General features: G+C 45.4%; 2 protein-coding genes across 2 annotated transcripts; both read left to right on the forward strand.

The window, feature by feature from the left end:
• The first annotated feature begins 527 nt into the window (after positions 1-527).
• Positions 528-18957, forward strand: PASK (PAS domain containing serine/threonine kinase). Its single transcript, XM_058030791.1, is given in 17 exon segments — positions 528-690; positions 1341-1570; positions 3115-3285; positions 4639-4779; positions 5035-5169; positions 5826-6110; positions 6465-6561; positions 8060-8234; positions 10784-11637; positions 12272-12453; positions 12942-13109; positions 13862-13987; positions 14648-14782; positions 16152-16351; positions 17604-17737; positions 18624-18769; positions 18772-18957. Coding segments are annotated over 17 exon segments (3405 nt in total). The 3' UTR covers positions 18835-18957.
• Positions 18958-19666: 709 nt separating this feature from the next.
• Positions 19667-22095, forward strand: MTERF4 (mitochondrial transcription termination factor 4). Its single transcript, XM_058030792.1, has 3 exons — positions 19667-20018; positions 20097-20281; positions 20359-22095. Exons 1-3 carry the CDS (start codon positions 19667-19669, stop codon positions 20722-20724), a joined length of 903 nt encoding a protein of 300 aa, XP_057886775.1. The 3' UTR covers positions 20725-22095.
• The last annotated feature ends 85 nt before the right edge of the window (positions 22096-22180 follow it).

Raw genomic sequence — 22180 nt, forward strand, 5'->3', positions numbered from 1 at the left:
CCTTTCCCGTCCCCTCTCGTCCCGTCCCGGTGGGAGCCGCTGGGCGCGGGGGTCCTGGCGGCTCCCTGTGTCTGAGGGAGGGAGGGAGGCTGCGCTCCACTTGTTGTTTCAAAACTGCAAGTGACTTTCCAAATTACCCAGAAGTTTTGATCTCAAAGCCAGCAGAAAGTGAGGAGGGTGCTGAGCAGCTCTGACAGAAAGAAATGCGTTGTTGGTCACACAGGGTTGGAAGGGACCCAGAAGGATCACAGAATGCAACTTTTCAGTAACTTTTCAGTGAAAAGTCCACAGGGGGATGGAACCCTCCACTGGGAAGGATGCCAAGTCAGCAGTCAGCTCTGGAATAACCCCACAGCCATAGCAGGATGCTCAGGAATGAGCGTTCTGCTGTCACCACAGGCTTGTGGCTGGGTCAGAAGGCATCGTGACCTGCCAGCGTCTGTCCCTGCTGCCAGCCTGACTCTGTGCCCTTTGATTCTCTTGCAGATGGTGGCTCCAGAGGCCTGGCTGGTGACCAGAGTGTGACCATGGCTTACAGCCCCTCTGAAGGGGCCCCTGTGTCTCCATCAGCAGGCTTAGTCCTTACTCACCTGAATGACTCTGATACTCTGAGTAGATCCTTCCCCTCGGGCAGCAAAAGCAGGAGAAGTCGCCTCTCTGGGCTCTGTCAGCTTGGAGCATCACTGCCTGGTGAGCACTCCTGTGAGACTGAGTTCCCATGGAGCTTTTGGGCACTTTCAGATCTTCCCCTTCCTCAAACCTAGAGATAACAGCAATATGTATCTGCCAGGATGCACTTGTTCAGTGAGCCATGGATTTGCTGCAGGCTGGGAGGGTTTATAGGGAAAACATTACTGGATAGGTGCTCACAGAGCCTTTGAAAATTGTAGTGCAATTGCTTGTAGCCTAAAACATTGGTGTGGACACAGGTATTTCAGTGTCACATGCTGTGAACAGTTAATTAAGTGGCTCCCAAGTAATGCACTAGGGCTTGAGCACTTACTGCAATTATTTAATGACTGTTTCATTGTTAATTAGAGAGATTTCAAAACATTTTAAAAACTGTTAAGTAAAAAATAAAAGTTAGCTAGTCTGGTTAAAACTTATGAAGGTTGGCAAGTTGTATGGACTAAGTTTATATGTTCCAGATTCAAAAAGAGAAATTTATTAGAATACTTTCTGCTTTCTTTAGTATCACTGATTTTAATTTCTTTAAAAATCTAGAAGCCTGTATTTTGGGATTACTTGACAGCTGCTTCAGCTGACAGCTTTTTTATTCTTTAATCCATTCCTCTGATACTCCTGTTACAGCAACACTGCTGACCTTTATGTTTTCACAGGGGAGAAGTGGAGCTCTTACTGTTTGTCCTCTCTGACAGCTCGTAACATTTGTACCAGCAAAACTGGGCACTCATGGGCTCAGTGGGATTCTGCCTCTCTCTCTGCTTCCCCTGGAAGCTCCTGCTCCTTTTTGCACAGCCCAGCTGGGGAGGAATCCAGCCAGCACCTCCCAGCTGCTGCACGCAACCCCAACCAGGCCATCTTCACTGTGGATGCCAGCACCACAGAGGTACCTGCAGCACAACCTGCAGCACTGAGCTGCCCTTAAGTGGCAGAGATTATGTGAAACAAGGCTGGAATGTCTGTTTTTCTCTTGTGTGCCTGCAGGAAATCAGCATCATGAGGGCATTTTGTAGTCTGCTCCAGCTCAGTGGTCTTCTAAAGGCTGATGTGTTTATTTCCATTGCAGATTCTATTTAGCAAAATACACAGAATAATACTGAGTCTTTTCTCAATCAGCCCAGGGAGGTTGTGGAATCCCCATTCCTGGAAATGTTCTAGGCCAGGTTGGACAGGGCTTGGAGCAACCTGGGCTGGTGGAAGGTGTCCCTGCCCATAGCAGGGAGGTGGAATAGATGATCTTTGAGGTCCTGTCTGGTTCTTTAAGTTCCTGTCCTACCCAAACCACTCTGTGATTCAGTGTTTCTATAAGAATGCAGCTGTGAAATGACAGGAGGGAAGAAAGGAAGAGCAGAATGTGCTTCAAGCCTTCTCTCTGTAATCTGCAGTAATCAGTGTCATGAAGGCAGTTTGTAGTCTGCTCCAGCTCAGTGGGCTTCTAAAGGCTGATGAGTTTATTTCCATTGCAGGTAGCAAAATTATTTCCATTGTAGTTAGCAGAATGCACAGAATAATAGCAGAATACACAGAATAATAGCAAAACACACAGAATAATAGCAGAAGCAAGGATGTGTTGAGTCTTTTCTCAATCAGGCCAGGGAGGTTGTGGTCTCCTCATTCCTGGAAATGTTCTAGGCCAGGTTGGACAGGGCTTGGAGCAGCCTGGGCTGGTGGAAGGTGTCCCTGGCCATAGCAGGGGGATGGAATAGATGATCTTTGAGGTCCTGTCCTACCCAAACCATTCTGGGATTCAGTGTTTCTATAAGAATGCAGCTGTGAAGTGACAGGAGGGAAGAAAGGAGGAGCAGACTGTGCTTCAAGCCTTCTCTCTGTAAAGTATCAACCCTGAAATGTGTTTGTGGTGGCACAAGATTTCTTTATCTGTCTCAGTAAACATTTCATTTGCATTGGGAGGGGAGGAATTTCTCTGTTCCTGTCCTGAGAGGAATCTAAAATGGGGTCCTGATGCCTTTAAAGAGCTGTGCCATGTTTCAGCTTGAACTGGCAGTTTGGGTTTGCCCACTTTGGAGACACTGAGTCCCAAATTGCTCCATTGCCCAACTCCAGGGGCCAGTGACTGCTGTGATCACTGCACACCTCTGAGCTTGGATGCAGTTTTGTGGCTTGCCTGAGGTTTGTTTGCAAATATAACTTTGTAGTTTTGCCTCCATGGATGTCATTGTTTGCAGTTAAAAGGAAGCAGGAAACCTGAAAGGAAAGCAATGTCCCAAAACCTCTTAACCAAAAAGATGTGTGGGCAAGGGATGTCCTAGAAAAAGAATCTATCATGAACTCAGAATTGTAAAGAGCCATTTAATTCCCACCAAGAGAAAGGGATATTATAAGACATTAAAGCAACAACCTGAGGAGATGATGAGCTCTTAAAAAGATTTATTCTTTGTTTAGGTTTGGTTTTTTTCTGTTCTTTTCTAGATCCTCGTGGCCAATGACCAAGCTTGCAAGTTGCTTGGGTGCAGCAGTCAGGAACTCATTGGTCAGAAGCTGTGCCACTTGATATCCAAATCTGGCCAGGAGGCATGGGAAGCAGTGGGGGAGGAGTACCTGGAGACCTCTGACTGTTCAACAGTGGTGTCAGGAGCTGTGGTATGTCAAATGTTCAAGGAAATATTCTCCACCACATAAAGTGGTTTTGTAAGCTTTGCTTTGAGATTTTTTTTTACATTTTCTGTATAATATCCAGGTAAATTTAACTCCTTAGGCATTTGGCAATTGTGTCATTTGCAGGACTGCTTGGTTTAAAAATTTGCAGGTGTGGGAATTCAAAGGGCAAAAGATGATTTAAGGGGACACCCATGAGAATCTTGCAGCTCTCAACACATGGAGTCACTGTGACATGATCAAATCAGAAATTAAAGGACATTATTACATTTTTTAGAAGTTGCTTAACAAGGAAAAGGTCTATTGTGGAAAATTTCCCAATTGACTGGTCCTTAAAAATGTGTTTAAAATTTTTTTTATATTTTATTTTAAAATACATTTTAAATCTCAATTTGGATTGTGCATATTGTAAAGGTTGAAGGCATTGAAATACTGTGAAATGTCTGTGTCAGAACACCATAGTTAGTGCAAAGGAGTGGAATTGATATTTTGCCTAGAATGGGATTTTTTATAAGAGAAGTGCATGAGAAAATCTCCATATTATTTTCTTTTGCTGCTGTTGTGATTTGCCACTAGAGAGTCCTTGGAAAATGAGCTCATACTCTTTCTGGTGTGTTATTTTTGAACTGAAATTGTTGGTATCTCAGAGCTTTATCTTCCTGAATCCTCAGCTGGAAATGGGGTGGGGGCAAAGACCTAAGTTTGATTCAGTGAGAATTAAAATTAAATGTCTCACAGAGGCACTTAATGCAAGCTGTTCCAAATACTTTATAGGAGTCACTGTGTAAATCATAAACCCATTCTGTCAAGATAATATAAAAATCATAAAAGGCTTGGGATGAGCCTTGCAGGCTATAAGAGAAATAAACATTTTCTGATCTGAGAAGAATCTCCTCCCAAAAGAAATTAAACTGCTGTTTTTGCAGCTGAAAGTAAGGACTGTGTTACTAATGGGGAATGTTCATTAGCACCATGGGACATCCCTTAAATAGGGCATCTCTGAGAGGCACTTCACACTGAGTGCAAGGTGTTAGAGTGGGACATTTATTATTCTGAAGTCTTTATGCCTTTAGACTTCCTGAGGTGAGGAGAGATGACACAAAAGTAACAACATTTTGTGTCTTATTTTCAGATATTTTTATCTCTGTATTAAAACTGTGTAAAAATCTCTGTATTAAAACAGTTTGTTCCCATAAAATACTAGTAAATAGTCAAGAAATGGTGTTTTTCTAACAATGATAGGGAGGTATCTTGGCTCAGTATCTTACTCCTGTTTGAAATTTGTTCTAAGTAACCAATCTTAGTAAGTCATTCTCCATTTCTGAATCTGGTGGGCAGGTGGATGTCATTGGCCACCTCAATGAGAAGATCCCTGTCTCAGTGTGGCTGAGACAAATAAGAAGCAAAGACACCCAACGTTGTGTGGTTGTGCTGGAACCAGTGGAGAGACTTTCAGCTTGTGTCTCCTTCACAGCTGAGGTAAGTGTTTTCCTAAAAATCAAACAGGACTGCAATTTGTGAGGCTTTTGTGGGAAGGGAAGATGTCTGAAAGGCAGGTGTTTGTGAACATGGAGTGTGTCCATGCAGGGACAAAGCAGGGCTGGGCATGCAGGAGCTGTGCTGGATCTCTGCTGAGGCTCTGCTTAGGTAACTGCAGAAGCCATTGTCAAAGCATTGAGTGAACTGTGGCTAAAATGTTAAAATTTTAACAATCCTGTAAATTTTCCTCCCCAGGGAAACATTACATCCTGTGATCTCCTTTATGCTCATCTCCATGGCTACCCAACATTGGAAGCAGTAGTTGGACTCCACATAAAGGACCTGATTCCTTCTGTGCAGATCCCTCCTCTAGGCAAAAAAATCCCAAAGGTACAGTATGAGCACCAACCTCATTCTTCCATAACCTTCCCATTTGGGGTGCAGGCTGCTTTCCCTCCTTACACAACAGAAGAAAGAAGGTTTCCTTTTCAGAGAGAAGCCTGATTCCCCTGAAAAGTGTGGGCTGCTTTTTTGTGGAGCAGCTGTCTGAAGAGTTCCTAACCATGTCCTGACCTCTCACTGGAATCTGTCCTGGTCAAAGACATTTTTCTCCAGTCCTAGCTGTAAGACACTGTGCTCTCTCTGTAAGCTTTTTCAGATTCCTTCTAATTCTTTAGCCCATTTCAATCATGTCTCTCTGAGGAGTGAAAGAATAACCAGGTCTTGTAAATGCCATGAAAATGGGCAGATAGGGAGTTGAAGGAGGCTTTCTTGTGAATGCCTAATTTGTTGAAAAGCTGCAGCATAGACTGGTCTTCATCTTCAGGAGATTTATTTAGTAGTTCACCACTGGATTCCAAATCCTTGAAGAAACAGATGTTGTTAATTTTGATACTCACAAGATTGCTTCCTTTTCTTTTCCTGCTCCTTTTCCCTGAGAATTCCTATGTCATTTTATATGAACAATGCACTAAACCCCAAACATTTGTTCAGTTAGAGGTTTTATTTGAGTTTTATTTGGTTGGGTTTTTTTTTCTTTGATTCAGAGCATCAGGATCCAGCGAGCTGCAGGCCAGTGCAGAGAGGGCAGCATGTTTCCTCTCAGTTTAAAGCTGGAAGTCACCCAGCTGGAGGAGCAGCAAGCAGGGCAGAAAGATGGGATTCCACAGGCAGAAGGAACTCTCCCAGGCTATCAGTACTCTGCTACAGTTGTGGTTTTCTCCACCATCAGTGGCCTGATCACTGTCCAGTCAGATGGGATCATCTGTGACATCACAGATCGTTTTGCTTTAATGCTCTTTGGCTATGAGAAGAAGGATCTGTTGGGAAAGGTAAGAAAAGTTCATATCCTTCCTGAAGACTGATCCATGTGGCAGCACACCCACTGGGATTGTGAAGCTGTTTTACACTCCTTGCCATCCCAAACCCCCTGTGTTCCACATGTTTGGTGTGGGATGACATGAGAATTCCCATGCTGGAATTGCTGAGACTTGCAGAGCTGAGGAGCTGCTATGGATTTCAAGTGACCCAAAGCAATCTGCACAGTTCTGTGTTCTCCCCTGGTCCTGTGGATCCCTTTTGCCTGGCTGTCCATGAGAATCAGGCTCCCAGACAGGGACTGTCAGCATTTACCCCCATCCTGTGAGAGTTGCCTTAGCTTTATAAGGTTTCCTTCTTTGTTTTAGAACATTACATTCCTGATCCCTGGTTTCTATAACAACATGGGAAGAAGCAGTGGCTGCTCTTTGCCTTTCCCTCTGGATGATCCCACAGGGACAGAAGGTGAGTGCCTTTTGGAAGGTGTCACTGCCTGCCACAGCTGGCTCTGCCTGCTGTAACCAAGGGGAAAAGAGCAGAGACAAGAGGTTCACCCACAAAAAAGAGAACATTCTTCACAAAAGCAATGCCCCTCCATGCAGTTTTTAAATCAGGTTTCCACTATAACCTCAGGTAAAGAGGATTTTTCACCTAAGATTGAGCTTCTTTCTTTGTTGCCAAGAAGATAAAACTGAATATCCAATTTGGGAATCACAGTGAACATAGAGAACACTTTGTACTTAACAAGCACTTCCCTTCCCTCCCTTTCCTGCTAGGACCCTGTGGTATTTTAAAATGTGTAAAATATAGCTTTTGTGACTGTATTGCAGCAGAGCTGTAGCTACTTGGGATTAATATTTTAAGGGGAAATCGAATATTCTGAGTTGGCTTGTGCTGCTGGCTAATAGTCAATGTTATGGTTGCTGTATTTCAATCTCTTATTCCCCGATGAAGTTTGCATCAGAATTCACCAAAATTTACCAAAATTTTTACTTCTCTAAACACAGCATGAAAAAACAGAAGCAAAGAAGCTTCATATTTCCTTATCTGTCTTTTCCAGCCAGCTCTGCCCAACACAGAGAACACCAGCAAGTTCATGCTTTCACCCATATCACATTTTAGGCTGGTTTTATCTCCTTTTTTCCCCTATTTTTTTATCTTTGCTTTGAAATGCAGGTCTGTGCTGAAACCAATGCACCCCACTGGAACAAAGAAGACTTGGTAAACAGTGTATACAATTTCTTAGGTAATTCTTTGATGAAATGATGCCTCTAATCTAGGAGTAGTTCTGTTCTTCAATGAGGAAGCATTGCTGGCACTCAGCTGTTACTAATTAAAGGATTGTTCTAGATTCAAATCCAGATTTGTTCACTCATTACCTTCTTCTGCAGCAATAATTCTTGGTTTACTTCATCTTCCAAACTCATGTTTTTCTTCTGATCTGCTGTCACTAGGGAAGGAAAGAACTTCATCTCCTCTTCTTTCAAACATGTTTACACTCTTTTTTTATATTGCAGCTTCAGTGAGTTACATAAATCCAGTCCAAAACTTTTCATTATATGGGTTTGAAATGGGCTCTATATATGTGGTTTGAGCTTTTTTTTTTTTAATGCTGCTGCTGTATGATCATTTTAATTTCAGTCTCTTTACATTATTGGCATTTTTTAGGCCTCTGAACTTCAATTCAAGTAGCTAACATGTGATACCAATATCTGCCCAAGGGCTTTGCTAGCAAAGCAAATTTTGGCAACCCTAAAACATGTAGATTCCTTCATGTGGTGACTTCAAAGTAGAATGGAATGCTTGTATTTTGACTGTTTTGCCTCAATCAAGCCTTTTATACTCAATTCCTTAGGAAAAAGACAGACCAAGGCAGTTCCAAGTTTATTTTTAATCCCTGTAGCCTCTGAAGCCTAAATATAAAAGTTTAAATTGGTGTGGTTTTGTTTCCTGTTTGGTACAGGGAGCAGCTTCTTGGCTGCATCTTCAGCACACCTTCTGTCAAGAGATGAAGAGCAGAAATTGGAGCAACAACACAAAGATGACAAATTAATACATGATGAGAATAAACACAGGAATGGGACCAGTTTCTTTTCTCCTCCCTCACCTCCTGAAGCAGCATCCACCCCCAATAACAGGTAGGCATTTCACAGACTGCATATTCACTTGGCAAAATGAAGAGCTGTGGTGGCAATCACCAGCAAAAGCTGGTTTTTTCACCTGTTTGATGTCTGTGGGAAGGTGTAGCAAGAGCCTTGCATGCTTTGCTGTCTTTAGAATCTGAGTGCTGTTTGCAAGACAGGCTTGCCTTAGATTTTTATTTTTATCTGCACAAGCTACCATTGTAAAGGTGCAGAAATTCCAGCTCTAAAGGGGACCAAATGTTTCATGCAGACTAAGGGAATTAGGCTCACTAATCATGAATAGTGGATGTTTATCTGCCTCCAGCTGGTGTGGCACTGAAATCAGGTTACCTGGAGGGAATTCTAAGTGTTATTCCTTCTGGTGCTTGGCATAACTGTCAGGTCATCCATTAAAACAGGCTACTGTGTTCCTGAAGTCCAGCCATTTTTTCTTATACATTTCCAGATCTTTTTTCCTGTTACAAGGTTATAAATTCTGCAGAAGTACATATCTGATGCTCATGGCCTACTTTAAGTCAAATTTTAAGCCTTCCACATTAACAATTCTGCTACAGTTGTGGTTTTCTCCACCACAGTAAATATTTACTATCCATTTTAAGGTATAGACTATTACAGCACAGATCTTGCTGCTTTTTAAAGTGGCTGAGAGTGTTATTTTTGTGCTCTCCTGGTTTACATCTCTCATACCATACTTGTAAGTAAGGACTGTAAGTGTGCTCTGCTTCATTGTTTTTCTGTGCTGCATTTTTACTGATGGAAATGTTTGCAAAACACCTTGGGCCATGGATGGATCATTAAAGGTACAGTTTCTGCATTTATTTATTTCTAAAAGACACTGTAAAATTTACAGTTTACATCCTTGTGCCATGGATGAATTATTAAAGGTACAGTTCTGCATTTATTTATTTCTTATATATTTATATGAACTCTATAAAGCTGTATTAAGCTTTTGTATTTTCCCTGTTAGAGATTTTTAAACATGGCATAATTTTGGAAATCAATGAATATTTTAAACAAACATTTAGGTGGATAAAAAGGTTTGAAATGGGATCATTTTAAAAATCATCACACTAGTGACCCAATGCAGATATTCTGCATACTTCCTAAACAGTTATTATTAATGTTTAATAATATTAATTATTAATGGCCTAACATAAAACTAATTGATTTAGTCTAAAATTTTACAGGTAAAACTGTTTTTTGAGGGCTTGGATTTCTGTCAAAGCATATCTCCAAACCCTGGTGGATGGAGATATCCCTCTCCTGTTGGACAGACAAGGAAACTTCTGTTTTCAGGACTGGAAGCATCCTACTGAGATCTGAACAGCCTAAGCACTAAATTGACTTAAAAGATGAATCTTGAGCATGATGCTATTAATACCATCAAAGTTCTTTAGTAAAAATAGATTATAAAAGCATTTATATTAGTTGTTCTTAATGCTGTTGTAGAGACATTTGTGTAACCTTGTGTAAGTGTCCCAACAGATATCCCTGGAGGTTTGTTAGCAGAATATTTTAGGCAAAACCCTCTCAGCCCTGGCTGTGGCTGGTTGGGAAGTGGGCCTTCAGAAGCAGATGTTTTCTGCACAAAAACTCATTTGGACTGTTTGATTTGGGCCTATAAAGCTGGACCCATTTTTGGGCAAACTTGGTGACCTCACCTGCAAGTGGATGCACTGCAAGGGATTTTCCCTATTTCTGGGAAGAATTCTCCAGCTCTTCACTGAAAAAAAGGTGCTGCCCAGCAATTGCAGGCTCTGGATGATGGTAAATTATTTAGGCAATTGCTGATGGATCCTTTTCAATCACTTTTCTTTCTCCTATAATATTAATTAGATGCATCACCTTGCTTAGTTTTGCTTGTTGCTAAAGCTGAGTGGGTAATAACCTTATTGTTTTATCAAATGTATCTTTTTTCTTCTGTGTTGCCTCAATATTTATAGTAAAATAAGATCATTCTTCCAATGGTGTCTGTGCCCATTCCATCACCCCCATCAATGTGGCAAAACACTTCCCATGTGTATTATGGGGTTTTTTTGTAGTGGTAAATGGTTTGTTATTTACATTTAGAAATTAAGCTAGAGAAGGGAATTGTCCATAGGGAAAGAATGTCATTTGAGTGTACCTGCTCTTCTTTGGTAAATTTGTCAGGATTTTGGATGCCTTTTGCTGCCTTTTGCTTTTGAACTTGAAATAAATCTATTGGTCCAGGTTTTAAATAGTGACCACATTTAAATGGGTATCATACAGTAGGACAGTTTTCTTATTTTGTAATCATGATGTTGCTGATAACTTTGAGTCTTTGCACTGAGGGCAGCCTTGTTTCAGATGGGCTCTCAGCCCACCAGAGCCTTATCCCAAAAGCTGGCTTGGCACAATCAGAGCAGTGGCACAGGGTAGAACAGTGGAAACTTCAGGATCAAAAGATGCTCTCTGCAAGGCTCTGACTCACAACAGTGGGATTTAGGTCAGAACTTGGAGGCTGCAGAGAGAGCAGTCACAGTGCAGGATCTCCTGCAGTAACTGTTGCCTGTTTGTTCCAGACCAGAAGAAATTGTAAACGCCCCAGGCTGTGAGCCAGAGCAGCTGCCTTCTGCAGCCACCTGGAACTCACCTGGAACACCAACACTGGATGAGCCATGGCCTGGGACAGCTCTGACCTGCAGACAAGGCTTGAAAAGCCACACGGTTCCAAGGCAGGTGTCAAAAACAAACTCGATGTGTGATGCAAAACATTCCAGCCTGGAGCATGTTGCTGGTGACAACTGCCTGCTAAATGATCCTTCCACCTTCTTTGCATGTGAAAGAAAATCTGGCTGTGATGTTTGCTCAGGAGATAAACCAGGCTGCAGTGCTTGTGCACCAGGAGCTGCCACAGCCTCTGAAGATGTGGAAGAATCTGAACTGAACTGTATTTGCTCTGGCCTGGAGGTACTGGGGCTGAATGCTGGTGCCAAGGGGAGCTCAGGCAGTTCTGTGGGTGTTGCTGCAGCTCTTGCAGGAGGACGCTGCTCTGATGTGATAATTGACACCAATGGTGCCTTTTCCACTCACCAGGGAAAGCAGCTGCTGGGTGCTGCTGCCACAGGAGCTGATTCTGCATGGCTGGCCTCCAGAAGGCATTTACAAAACTCTGAGGAATCCTCCAAAGCATTTCCTGAGCAACCTGAAACCCTTGCAGAACCTGTGGGGGACAGCTCCAACAGAAATCCCCTGAAAAGCAAAGGCAGGCCTGAAGAGCACTGTCAGTTCCTCAGGCAGCAAAATATGGAGATCAAAGTAACATCCACTCCAGTGAGAGAAGAAAGCAGGCTAAATCCAGCAGCTCCTTTGGCCTGGGAGATCCTGGAAGGCAGCTACACTGGGAATTGCTGTCACAGAGATGGTTCACTGTTCAGTAAGTGAAACCTTGTCCCCTTCCCAAACTCTTCTTGGGGTGCTCTTTTTCACCCACAGTTTTGCAGAATGCACACAGTTCTGGTTAGAAGCTCACAGTGGAGAGGAAGGAAGAAGCATCTAGAAGAAAAAAAAAAAGGTATTTAAGTGTACCCAGAGGGTGTCAGAAAAGGAGGTGGTATAAAATACAAAGTTGGTAAGAAATTAATCCTTACTGAAAAGTCAGAAATACTCTCAAAACACAATTTAAAAGTCTGAACCTGATAAGTTTTTCTGAATAGAAAATACAAACTCCACTGTAAAACTGTAAATTAAAATTATAAAATGGAATTTGCTTCATTCACTGCTGCAGCTGCATTCAGTGGCTTGTTGAATAAAATCCCTGTTTTTATGTAATCTAGAATAACTGTGAGATGAATAATCACAATTGGACACTGACAAGTCACTGCTGGAGGTAGCTGATGCTAGAAGAGCTGTGCTGCTGTCAGCCCCTCTGATGATTCTTTACTGAGCAGCTGTTCCCCAAATTCTGAACTTTTTGTCAAGAGCTCTGAATTTTGTCCTAAAACATCTGTGGTCTTGTTCAACACCAAAGTTACATTCTACCATTTCCATTTCCTCACCTGTTTCTGCAGGCATACACTTTGAGGTGAAATGTGCAGAGCTGCAGGATCCCACTGTGCTTTTCTGTGTCTGGGTGGTGAAAGACATTTCCCAGAGCCAAAAAGAAGCTCTAGCAAAGACTCAGCATCTCCTTGCCAGCCTGGCCAACTCTTCCCAGTCTGTTGCTGATCTTTCTACTAAAATTCTTGGAGAAGTAAGGAATCCTACCTTTGAATATTGAGCATTTCTCTCCTTGTTTGACTCCTAAGCTGCAGCAAAATCAACAAGATTTTCATATTAATGACATGAGTTGGTGGGGTGGATGTTGCTGTTTCTTTTTTTTCCTACTTTTTTTATATATACTAAAACAAAATCTCAGTTGCTATTTTGAAACACTTCTGGTGTTACCTTTCCAGCCTGAACAGTGCAGTTCCTAACTGCAGGATACTCACTATAATTTTTATATATATATATATATATATATATATATATAGCTATATCCAAATATATATTTATACACATACATATTATATATATATATATATAATATATATTATATATATAGTGCAGTTCTACCAAATATTCCTCATTTTTCTGTCCTTGCAGATGTGTATGTTCTTTTCAGTGTTTATTAATTTTATAAATGTGATTCTGTGCCTGTTCATTTTTTGCTGTTATTGTAACCCATATATCTGTACTTAGGCCATCAGATCATCTTCACTTTTCAACAATTCCCAAAGAGCTGAAGATCTTGAAGGATTAGGAGCATGTGAGGGAGAATATGCAAAACATTACAGCACTCTCAATCTTATTGGCAAAGGTGCTTTTGGCTTTGTCTGGAGTGCCAGGAGCAAGAAAGATCAGCAGGAGGTGAAGTATTTCTTGTTGCTCTATTGCAATAATAATTTAGGAGGAAAACTGAAAGGTTGGAGCATTCATTTTCTGTTAACATTATACTGTCAAAAGCTTCTCTTTGGTAGTTTGGGGTTTTGTTTGGTTTAAACAGAAATCTGCAATGGAAACAGGACAGCAAAACATTTGCATTGATGTTGTGTATAAATGTTACCTGAGACAACAGGTGCAGAATGAGTTAATGAACTAATTAATGCAGCTAATTGAACCTACTGAAAGAAGTAGGCATTAATCTTAACAGAATTACAGGTTTTAGTCTTCTGTTCCTAAAGAGAATGGCAAACCTCAAAATGTTTATTGTGCCATGACTCAAGAAAGGGAAGTAGATGTGTTGGGATGATGGCACCTCCTCTTTCCCAGGAGAAGCATTTTGGGTGTTCAGAGGGCAGGTTCTGGTGTTTCTCCTGCATGGATGTTCAGTGTTCATTTCCCTCCACTGCACCCATGTGCTGCAACTCCTTGATAAGAGAGCTGGCTTGCCAAAGCCTTTGGAATTCAGAGCAGCAATAAATAGATTCCATTTATGTGCATCATTTAGCTTCCAGGACTAAATTAATTTAAACACATTCAAATATACTCTGAGCTATTCACATGGGGTTACTGCCATGCCTCTGGTAATATGAGGCACTAACAGATTTCCTGCAAATTAATTTACCTGACACTCCAAGGCATGCTTTGGCAGATGATGCTGACTGCTGTTGTCTGTGTAGGTTATTGTAAAGTTCATCTGGAAGGAGAGGGTGCTGGAGGACTGCTGGGTGGATGATCCTGACCTGGGGAGGGTCACTCAAGAAATTGCAATCCTGCAGAAGCTGCAGCACCCCAATATCATTAAGGTACAGTGGCTGGGAACTGATGCAGTTTGCACTGCACCAGGTGGTTTGTTTGCATGCTGGGTGCCTGGTGTTCCTCTTCAGGAGTGAAGTGTCCTCTACTGAATCTGCCTTTTCAGGAGAGAAAGGAACCTGTTTATTCTGCTTTGTTTTGGAGGGTGGCTCACAGCAGATTTTCCATATTTTTACCCCAAACTGATCTGAAGATGTGATTCTTAACAACAACAACAAAAAAAACTATTTCAAGATAAGATGCATATCTTGGAAGTGTGATGTCACATCTGAACATGTACCAGCCAGTTCAGTAAATAACCTGGACACATCTTGTTTCATACTCTTTGTTTTGAGGTTGCTTGTTTTGGTTTTGGAGTTATTGGGGAGTTTTCGTTGGGGTTTGTTTTGTTTGGCTGGTTTTGGGGTTTATTTTGGGTTTTTTTTGGTTGGTTGGTTGGTTTTTTGCTTCAGAAAGAGAATTCCTCTCAGATTTAATTCTCCTCCCAGTTTTAATTCTGTACTCTTTTCTAGAAACATTTGTGCTCAGTGAAACGAGACTTTAAAGATTATAATATATAATTAAATCTCCAAGAGGAGAACAGTGTTTTTTTTAAAAAAAGGCCCTTTTTGAGGATGAAGCACATGATTAAACAGGTCTTTTATTTATAGGTGCTGGATGTGTTTGAAAATGAATGCTTCTTCCAGCTGGTGATGGAGAAGCATGGATCTGGTCTGGACCTCTTTACATTTATTGATAATCAGCCCAACTTGGATGAGCCATTAGCAAGTTACATATTCAGACAGGTGAGAGCAGAACTGCTGCATGCAGGTGAGAATTGGTTAATGTAAGAACCAGGACTCTGTGCTGGTTAACACTGGCTGACAACTGGCACTGGAGTTGTCTCAATACCTGCAGAACCTTTCCTCACCATTCTGTAGGGCTGATTGAAATGCTGCCTGCAGAAACCTTGATAAGGTTTACTTAGAAACAACAAAAACCCTTTCCAGGACCTTCCTGCCTGTGAGGTTTCCTGGGGAGCCATGGCCCCTCAGCTCACAGCCCCTGTCACCCAGACACGTCATGTAACACTCACATTTCCTCTGAGGGAGGAGGAAAACTCACAGAAGCTGCCCCAAGCCTGCAAAAAGCCACATTTTCACTTACTTCAGGCCTCAGTTTAGATTGGTTACAGGGGTAAAGGGCTCTGCTCTTTAAATCAAGAAATTATATTGGATTTTAAGGTGGCATAATGCAAAGTAACACCGAGCAGTTTCCCATGAGCCAGGAGCTGGCCTGAGGGCTGAACTGTCCTTTGTTTAGCGAGTTAACCACAGCAGCAGTCCCCAGGTAATTTCCCCTCAGAGTTTTGGAATAAATTCTTGCTTCAGGGTATGCAAGAATTGCTGTGCATGTGGTAACCCCCCCCACACCCTTGCTGTGCCCACCCTGCCCTCACCTGGGGTGCTGATGGAAGCCAAAAGTGTCCCTTTAGCCTTGTGATGGATCAGCCCTTTCCCTAACCCAGCCTGGGGTTTGCAAGGCTGAATTATTCCCTCAGATCTGCACTGCATTTCTCTGCAGAGGCAGATTTGTATTATAAATAGAAACTTTGCTCCCTCAGCCATCTGCTTTTCTTGTTAAAAACATTGTAGGAGTCAGGATCATCTCCAAGGTGATATCATTCTCATATTATCCTTAATTATGGCATTAAAGCATGAATCGTGCAGGAAAAAGAATGGGGTTTAGGAGTGACTGTGTTATTTATACCACACTTGGCTCTCAAATGCTTTGTCATCCTGCAGCATGGAAGGCACACAGTAAAATATCCTTCTGGAGAAACCAAAGGACCCTCCAAATGAACTGGGATAAAAATAGAGCAACTTGCAGGATTGTAGCTGCAACGCTCTCAGTCACATCCTGACTGCAGCATCCCCTCCTCCTGCACATCTGTGAGATGAAAGCAGCAAAATCCCTTTAAAGTGTCTCTTCCAAGAGCACTGCAGCAGTGATGACAGGCAGGCCTGAGGCCATTTCAGTTTCCATAATTAGGATGTAAATCTTGTTTAGGCAGTGTCAAAACAAGCCAAAATGTGGCTCTGGGAAAGCTGTGATGCTGCATCAATAATTCAGGGACTCTGTGTAGTAACACCCAGTTCCTTCTGTCTTTTCCAGCTTGTATCAGCTGTTGGGTATCTCCACTGCAGGAACATCCTTCACAGAGATATCAAGGATGAAAACATTGTCATTGCTGAAGATTTCACAATTAAATTAGTAGATTTTGGTTCAGCTGCCTACCTGGAACCTGGGAAATTATTTTATACCTTCTGTGGGACAATTGAATACTGCTCACCAGAAGTGCTGTCTGGCAAACCGTATGTCACCCTCTGAAAAGTCATTTTTGTGCCATCACACCAAAGATTACCCATGTGGGCAGGGCTGGAACAGAGAAGCCAAGCTGCTGTGCCATTGGAATGCTGCTAGAGCATCCCACCACAGGAAATGCAGCGAGATTTAAGGCACTGCAGTGGCAGAAATCACTGTGAAGGTCTGAGTGCACACAAAGTAGGGCACTCTAGTGACAGAAATCAAGTTGTAAAAGCTTGAATTTGTACAAAGTAATTTCTAAATCTGTTGTCAGGCTTTCTCTAGCAAAAGCTGCTCTTTCAGAGAGGTGGAGCAAGCAAGCAGGTACTGCTGTTGATTGCACCTTCTTGCTTTGTATCCTCCCACTCTCATCCTCTCTGTTCTCTTTTCTACGTGCTTCCCTCTGTTTGAATTCTTGCAGTTTGATCCCTGTTCACTCCCCACAGATTTTTGTACTCCTTGGGACTCAAGGATTCTTCCCTTGCAGCTTCTTTTGCTGCTGTTTTGGATGTGCTGCCTAAATCTTGGCTCTCTTCCCTCTTGTGTCCCTCTCCAAGTGCTCTGTACCTGGCAGCTGGTGCTCTTGTGGCTGCTCCACAAGGAAGCCTCCCCATCAGAGGGGATTTTACAATTTCACAGTAATTTTTTACAATTACTGCTGTAATTGTACATGCCTGGATGGATCTTGCTCCCCCTTCACAGCTGTTTCCATGGGTCCTCCTCCTAAAGCAGTGAGGGGAGAAGCAATGCAAGGAAGGGAGGAAATTCCTGCTGGGAATGAGATGAAAGGTGCAGCAAGCAGCTCTGCCCTGGGAGTTCCACCTCTTACTGTGTGAAGGAACTGGCTGTTTTCTCAGATGGAATTGAGATAGTTAAGAGTTTTTTCCAAGTAACTTTTGTTTTGAAAGGGCTGGGAGGATGTGTTTGCTCTTTCAGTTAAATATTTACTTGACAGCTTTGGCTGATGATGAAGAAGGTGGAGGGGTAAGTTCTTGTCAGCAGCTTACGTATGTGGAAGTCTTACACCTCATACTCATCAACAGAAACTGGTTGGCTGTTCTGTGGCTGGTTTTATTTCCTGCAGAAGGACAGTGCAGACTCCTCAAACACATGAGAACCTTCTTAGAATTCCCACAAACTTCCTATGTTAAAATATAAATTGGAAGCAAAGACTTTCAAGGCCCATTTTTTCTCTTCACTTTCTTTAGCATACAGCTCTGTAGTTGCAATCTGAGTTGAAGCAAGCTTATCTCTGCACAGGTACCATGGCCCTGAGCTGGAGATGTGGTCACTTGGCATCACCCTTTACACCCTGGTGCTTGGGGAGAATCCCTTCTGTGAGCTGGAGGAGGCCTTGGCAGCTGTCCTGAGTCCTCCTCGCCCCGTGTCTGAAGGTGAGCTTGGCTTGGTTTGGACAGACAGGAGTCTGCTAAGGAAGGCAGGAGCCTCCCCTGAAATGGAGAATGTGAACCCTCTCCCTCTGAATTGTTATAGATTTGAAACTAAGGGGAGCTTTTAGGCAAAATATGGGAGCAGGAATAACAGTTCTTTACTAGGAAAGAAAATAAAAAGATAGAATAAACAATGGAGTACACTAAAACAACACTGCCAGAGTCAGAACCCAACCTGACACCCTGTGGGTCAGGGTGTTGGTGGCAGTCCCATTGGAATTGTGGCTCAGCCCTCCTGCAGTGTCAGGGGTGGTTCTGCTGGAGCAGGGATCCTGTAGAGAAGGATGGATTCTTCCTCTGAAGATCCAGTGGAAGGAGAGGCAGCTGCTGTTCCTCTGGGGAATCCCATGGAGAAGCCGTGCTGGTGTCTCAAAACCTCTGGATTATATCCAGGTAGCAATGCTTGGCTCCTCCCTCTGGGCTCACATCTCCCAATGGGATGCTGCAGTTCTTATCAGCCATGCAGGGACATTCAACAGCTGTTATCAGCAATGTCCCCCTGAGATAGGATTGGGTGTGGAAGAGATAAGGAAACTGCCCACTGAACAGAAGACAACTGCCATACAGATGGCAAATAGAATACAATCTGCTTGGCAATCCAGGACAGAGCTCTTGCCATTTGCTTGCCAAAGGGAGCAGATCTCCTGGGAAAGTATGAGCAGTGTTTTTCACCCGAAATAAAGGGGAAGACTGAAAAAATGCTCCCTAATGTGTTCTGTGATGATCTGCAGAGTTCAGGAGATTTGTCATTCTTTGAACACAGAGTGTATCTCTCATTCCCAACCTGCCTAAACTCCAGTCTGAGCCACCCTCTGCTGTCTCTGCCCAGGACTCATGGATGTGCTGGCCGGGCTCCTGCACCCCGACCCGGAGCAGCGCATGACCCTGGCCAGGCTGGCAGGGGCTCCGTGGCTGCGCCAGCCTGTGAACCTGGCACATTACACCTGGCAGGAGCTGTTTGCCTCTGCTGAGCCAGCTGGCACCTCAGGCTAAAGGCTTCTTCAGCCAGGAACGACTTGGAAAAGTCTGAGCTCTGTTAGCAGGATGGGTCCCACCTGCTGATACCCACATATACTCAGTTTATTGCTGTTCTTACCCAGGACATGTTTCAAAAATGTGAGGCAAAGATGTAATGTTGTTTAAATTGTTCATAAATATTTTTATTGCCTGGTTTTGCTTTTTATATGTAGTTTATATATTTTTCTGAAAAGTGAATGAATAAATGAATGATAACATGTCTGTTGGGTTTCTGGAGTATGTGTGCACAAAGGAGACTAAAACCAGACATGTAATTGCATGATTTGGGGGGGAGGGATGGGTTGGTAGTGTCCTTTTTTATAATATCAATGTCCTGTGTATATTCAGGAAAACAGTCCTCGATTTTGATGAGGCAGAGATATTGGGAAGAAAGAAATAGATACAATAAAGAGAACTTGGTCGAGAGATGGGTAATAGGTCAGGCGGGGACAGGCTGCTTGGGAGGAAGGCAGCAGTTTGGCCGGCTGCTGCAGCACTGCAGAGAAGCAACAGGACTCGTCTTAATTACTAATTAGCTTTGAATCCAGCTGTGCACTCCGCTATCTCCCACAGCCTGCCCTCACCTGCGTTCTGTGGCACCGCGCCCGGCGAGGATCGGCTCTGAGGGGACCGGAGCAGGCGAGGCGCTCTGCCCAGGGCACCGGGCTGTTCCCGCCCCGGCTGCTCCTGCCCGGCCCGCAGAGGCCGCGCCGGGCCCGGCTCCCACCCCGCCCCTCTCCCGCTCCCCGCCCGCCCCTCTCCCGCTCCCCGGCGCTGCCCGGGGCGGGATCGCGGCCGTTCCGGGCCGGGCCGGGGCGGAGCGGGGCAGGCCCGGCCCCTCCCGCAGCCGCGGCCATGGCGGGGCGGCTGCCGCTGCTGCTGCCGCTGCTGCGCGGCCCAGGGCGGGCTCTGGGGCCGGGCCGGGCGCTCCCCGCCGCCCCCGGGCCGGGCTCTCGGCGCGGCTGCGGGGAGCTGGCGGCGCTGCGGGCCATGGGCTTCAGCCAGGAGCAGGCCCGGCGGCTCCAGGCGCTGCAGCCCCGGCTCGGCCCCGAGCGCCGGGAGGCGGCGGCGGCGCAGCTGCTGCTGCTCGGGCTGAGCGCCGAGGCCGCCCTGGCGCTGCTGGAGCGGAGCCCGGCGCTGCTGCGGCTGCCCACGGAGCGGCTCCGGGAGCGCGCCGAGGAGCTGCGGCGCCTGGGGCTGGACGCAGGTAGGGCGGGGAGCGGGGCTGGGGGGACAGCGGGGCTGTGCCGCTGAGCCGTGCCCGCTGAGCCGGTGCTGCCCGCAGGCCGCCTGCAGCGCGCCCTGAGCCGCTGCCCGCAGCTGTTCCACGTGCCCCGGAGGAGGCTGGAGGCGGCCGTGCGGCTGCTGCGGGAGCGGTGCCTTTTCACGGCCGAGCAGCTGCGGGAGGTGCTGGGGACCTGCCCCGCCGTCCTGCTGGAGGAGCCGAGCACCCTCCATCACCAGTTCCAGGTGAGAACCGGGAGCCGCGTTCCTGCGGAGCCGCTGCGGGAATGGGGCTGTGCCTGACACCCCCGTTCCGCCCGCAGTACGCCTACTTCAGAATGGGGGTCCAGCAGAAGGAGATGGTGAAGGCTCGGCTCTTCCAAATGCCCTTTGCCGAGCTGCGGAATCGCCACATCTTCCTGGAGCGCCGGGGGCTCTACGAGACCCCACACAAAGGACAGACCCAAATTAGTAACCCAAAACTGAAGGACATCCTGCAGCTCTCGGAGAAAGACTTCCTGGCCAGCCTGGCCTACTCTACCCCAGAGGAGTTTGAGGTCTTCAAGAAGCTGCTGGCTCGAGAGGAGGAGGAGAAGGAGGAAGAGGAGGATGAGGATGCACTGTACACAGAGGATGATGATGATGATGATGATTTGGACAGTGATGAAAGTAAAACAGCCCGGGAGTGAGTGAGTGAGGCTGTGAGGTGCCAGCCCTGCCCTGCTGCTGCACTCACACTGGGGGCTTTGGGCTCACACCCCACACCAGCACAAGCTGGGGTGGGTGCAGGGCTCCATGGGTGGGGTTCCAATAAATCCCATCTGTCAAATACAACAGCACTCATTCCTTGACCAATTACTTAAAAAAACCCAAACCAAAACAGTTTCCATAAAGTGTTTTTATTAAAAAAAAAAATCAAACAAAACCCCCTAATTTATTTCCAAGACTAGGTTAAAGCCTTCCAGCTGCATTACATACTGAGCCAGCTGTGGGACAGGAGCTGTGGCTGCTCTGCTGGCTGGCAGTGGGACCAGGCTGCCTGGTGCTGTGGGGACAACTCCTGTGGCTACAGAACTGCCCCATGGCAGGGCCACCTCCCCCTGCACAGCCCATGTCAGCGCTGGTCTCGTGGCTGACAGAGCAGGGGCGCAGATACTTTCAGACCACAGCTCCAAACTCTCCTGTTTGGGTTTGCCCTTGCCCTGCTCTCCCTGCTGGGGAGGGCTGGCTGCTTCTCCTGCCCCGGGAAGGCAGGGCTGCTGTGCTGCCAGGCAGCTGGAGCAGGACCAGGCAGCCTTGGAGGGAAACAAGGCCTGTCTGTCCTGTGGGAGCAGAGCTGGAGGTGGTGCAGGAGGGGAGCAGCACACTGGCCAGCTGGTCTTGGCTTCACGCTGTCCCTGCCCCCAGGCTGGGCACTGTTACACTGCTCCAGGAGGAAGAGGGTGCTGGCAGGAGCACTGAAACTCCTGGGCCTGCCCTGCTCTGCGAGCAGCTTCCAAGCTGCTGTTTGAGCCATGTGGCTGAGCAACAGAGCCCTGCTTGGCAGGAGGGCAGGCCCTCCCCACCAGAACAATCCCACTCTGCTGGGGCCATGACACTCTATACCATAACTGTGATATATCTCTGGTATGTGTTAATTTATAATATACACCGTGTACGTTAATACACAAATCTATGTTTAACTAGTGTTGTCATACAAACTCACAAAAACTAGCAACGTTTCTAAGCTACACTTTTTCTTTCCTTGCCTGCCCTGCTGCAGTGCTGGCTGCTGGTCCTCTCCTCCACACAATCCTGCAGCACTGGTGCCACAGGGAAGTGCAGTGCAAGGGGATGGAGTGTGGGGCTGGCTTCCTCACCAAGCCTCTGCTGTGCCCTGCACTGGTGTGGAGGCAACTGCTGGTATGCCTCAGCTGACAGATTTCACCCTACAGATCACATTTTAAATTCTTTTTAGGTGCTCTATTGGTTTCTGAGCTGGAAATTTGGTTAAAAGCAGGGCTTGTGTACAAAGCAAAGAAAAAAGGCAGGCAGTAGAAGCTGCCTCAGTTTCCCCTGCTAGAGCAGAGGGAACAGGAATGCTCCTCTACTGCCCGTGCTCGCCTCACCACTCGGAGCTGCTCACCATTTCTAACTCATCTACAC

The sequence above is a fragment of the Melospiza georgiana genome, chromosome 10 (assembly GCF_028018845.1).
Source record: "Melospiza georgiana isolate bMelGeo1 chromosome 10, bMelGeo1.pri, whole genome shotgun sequence".
Lineage (NCBI taxonomy): Eukaryota > Metazoa > Chordata > Aves > Passeriformes > Passerellidae > Melospiza > Melospiza georgiana.

What these genes read in the sequence shown, in the direction of transcription:
- MTERF4 (XM_058030792.1), top strand. Translation starts at nt 19,667, where the DNA reads ATGGCGGGGCGGCTGCCGCTGCTGCTGCCGCTGCTGCGCGGCCCAGGG. An exon ending in GCGCCTGGGGCTGGACGCAG is followed by an intron (nt 20,019 to 20,096) that starts GTAGGGCGGGGA and finishes TGCTGCCCGCAG; the next exon opens with GCCGCCTGCAGCGCGCCCTG. An exon ending in CCCTCCATCACCAGTTCCAG is followed by an intron (nt 20,282 to 20,358) that starts GTGAGAACCGGG and finishes TTCCGCCCGCAG; the next exon opens with TACGCCTACTTCAGAATGGG.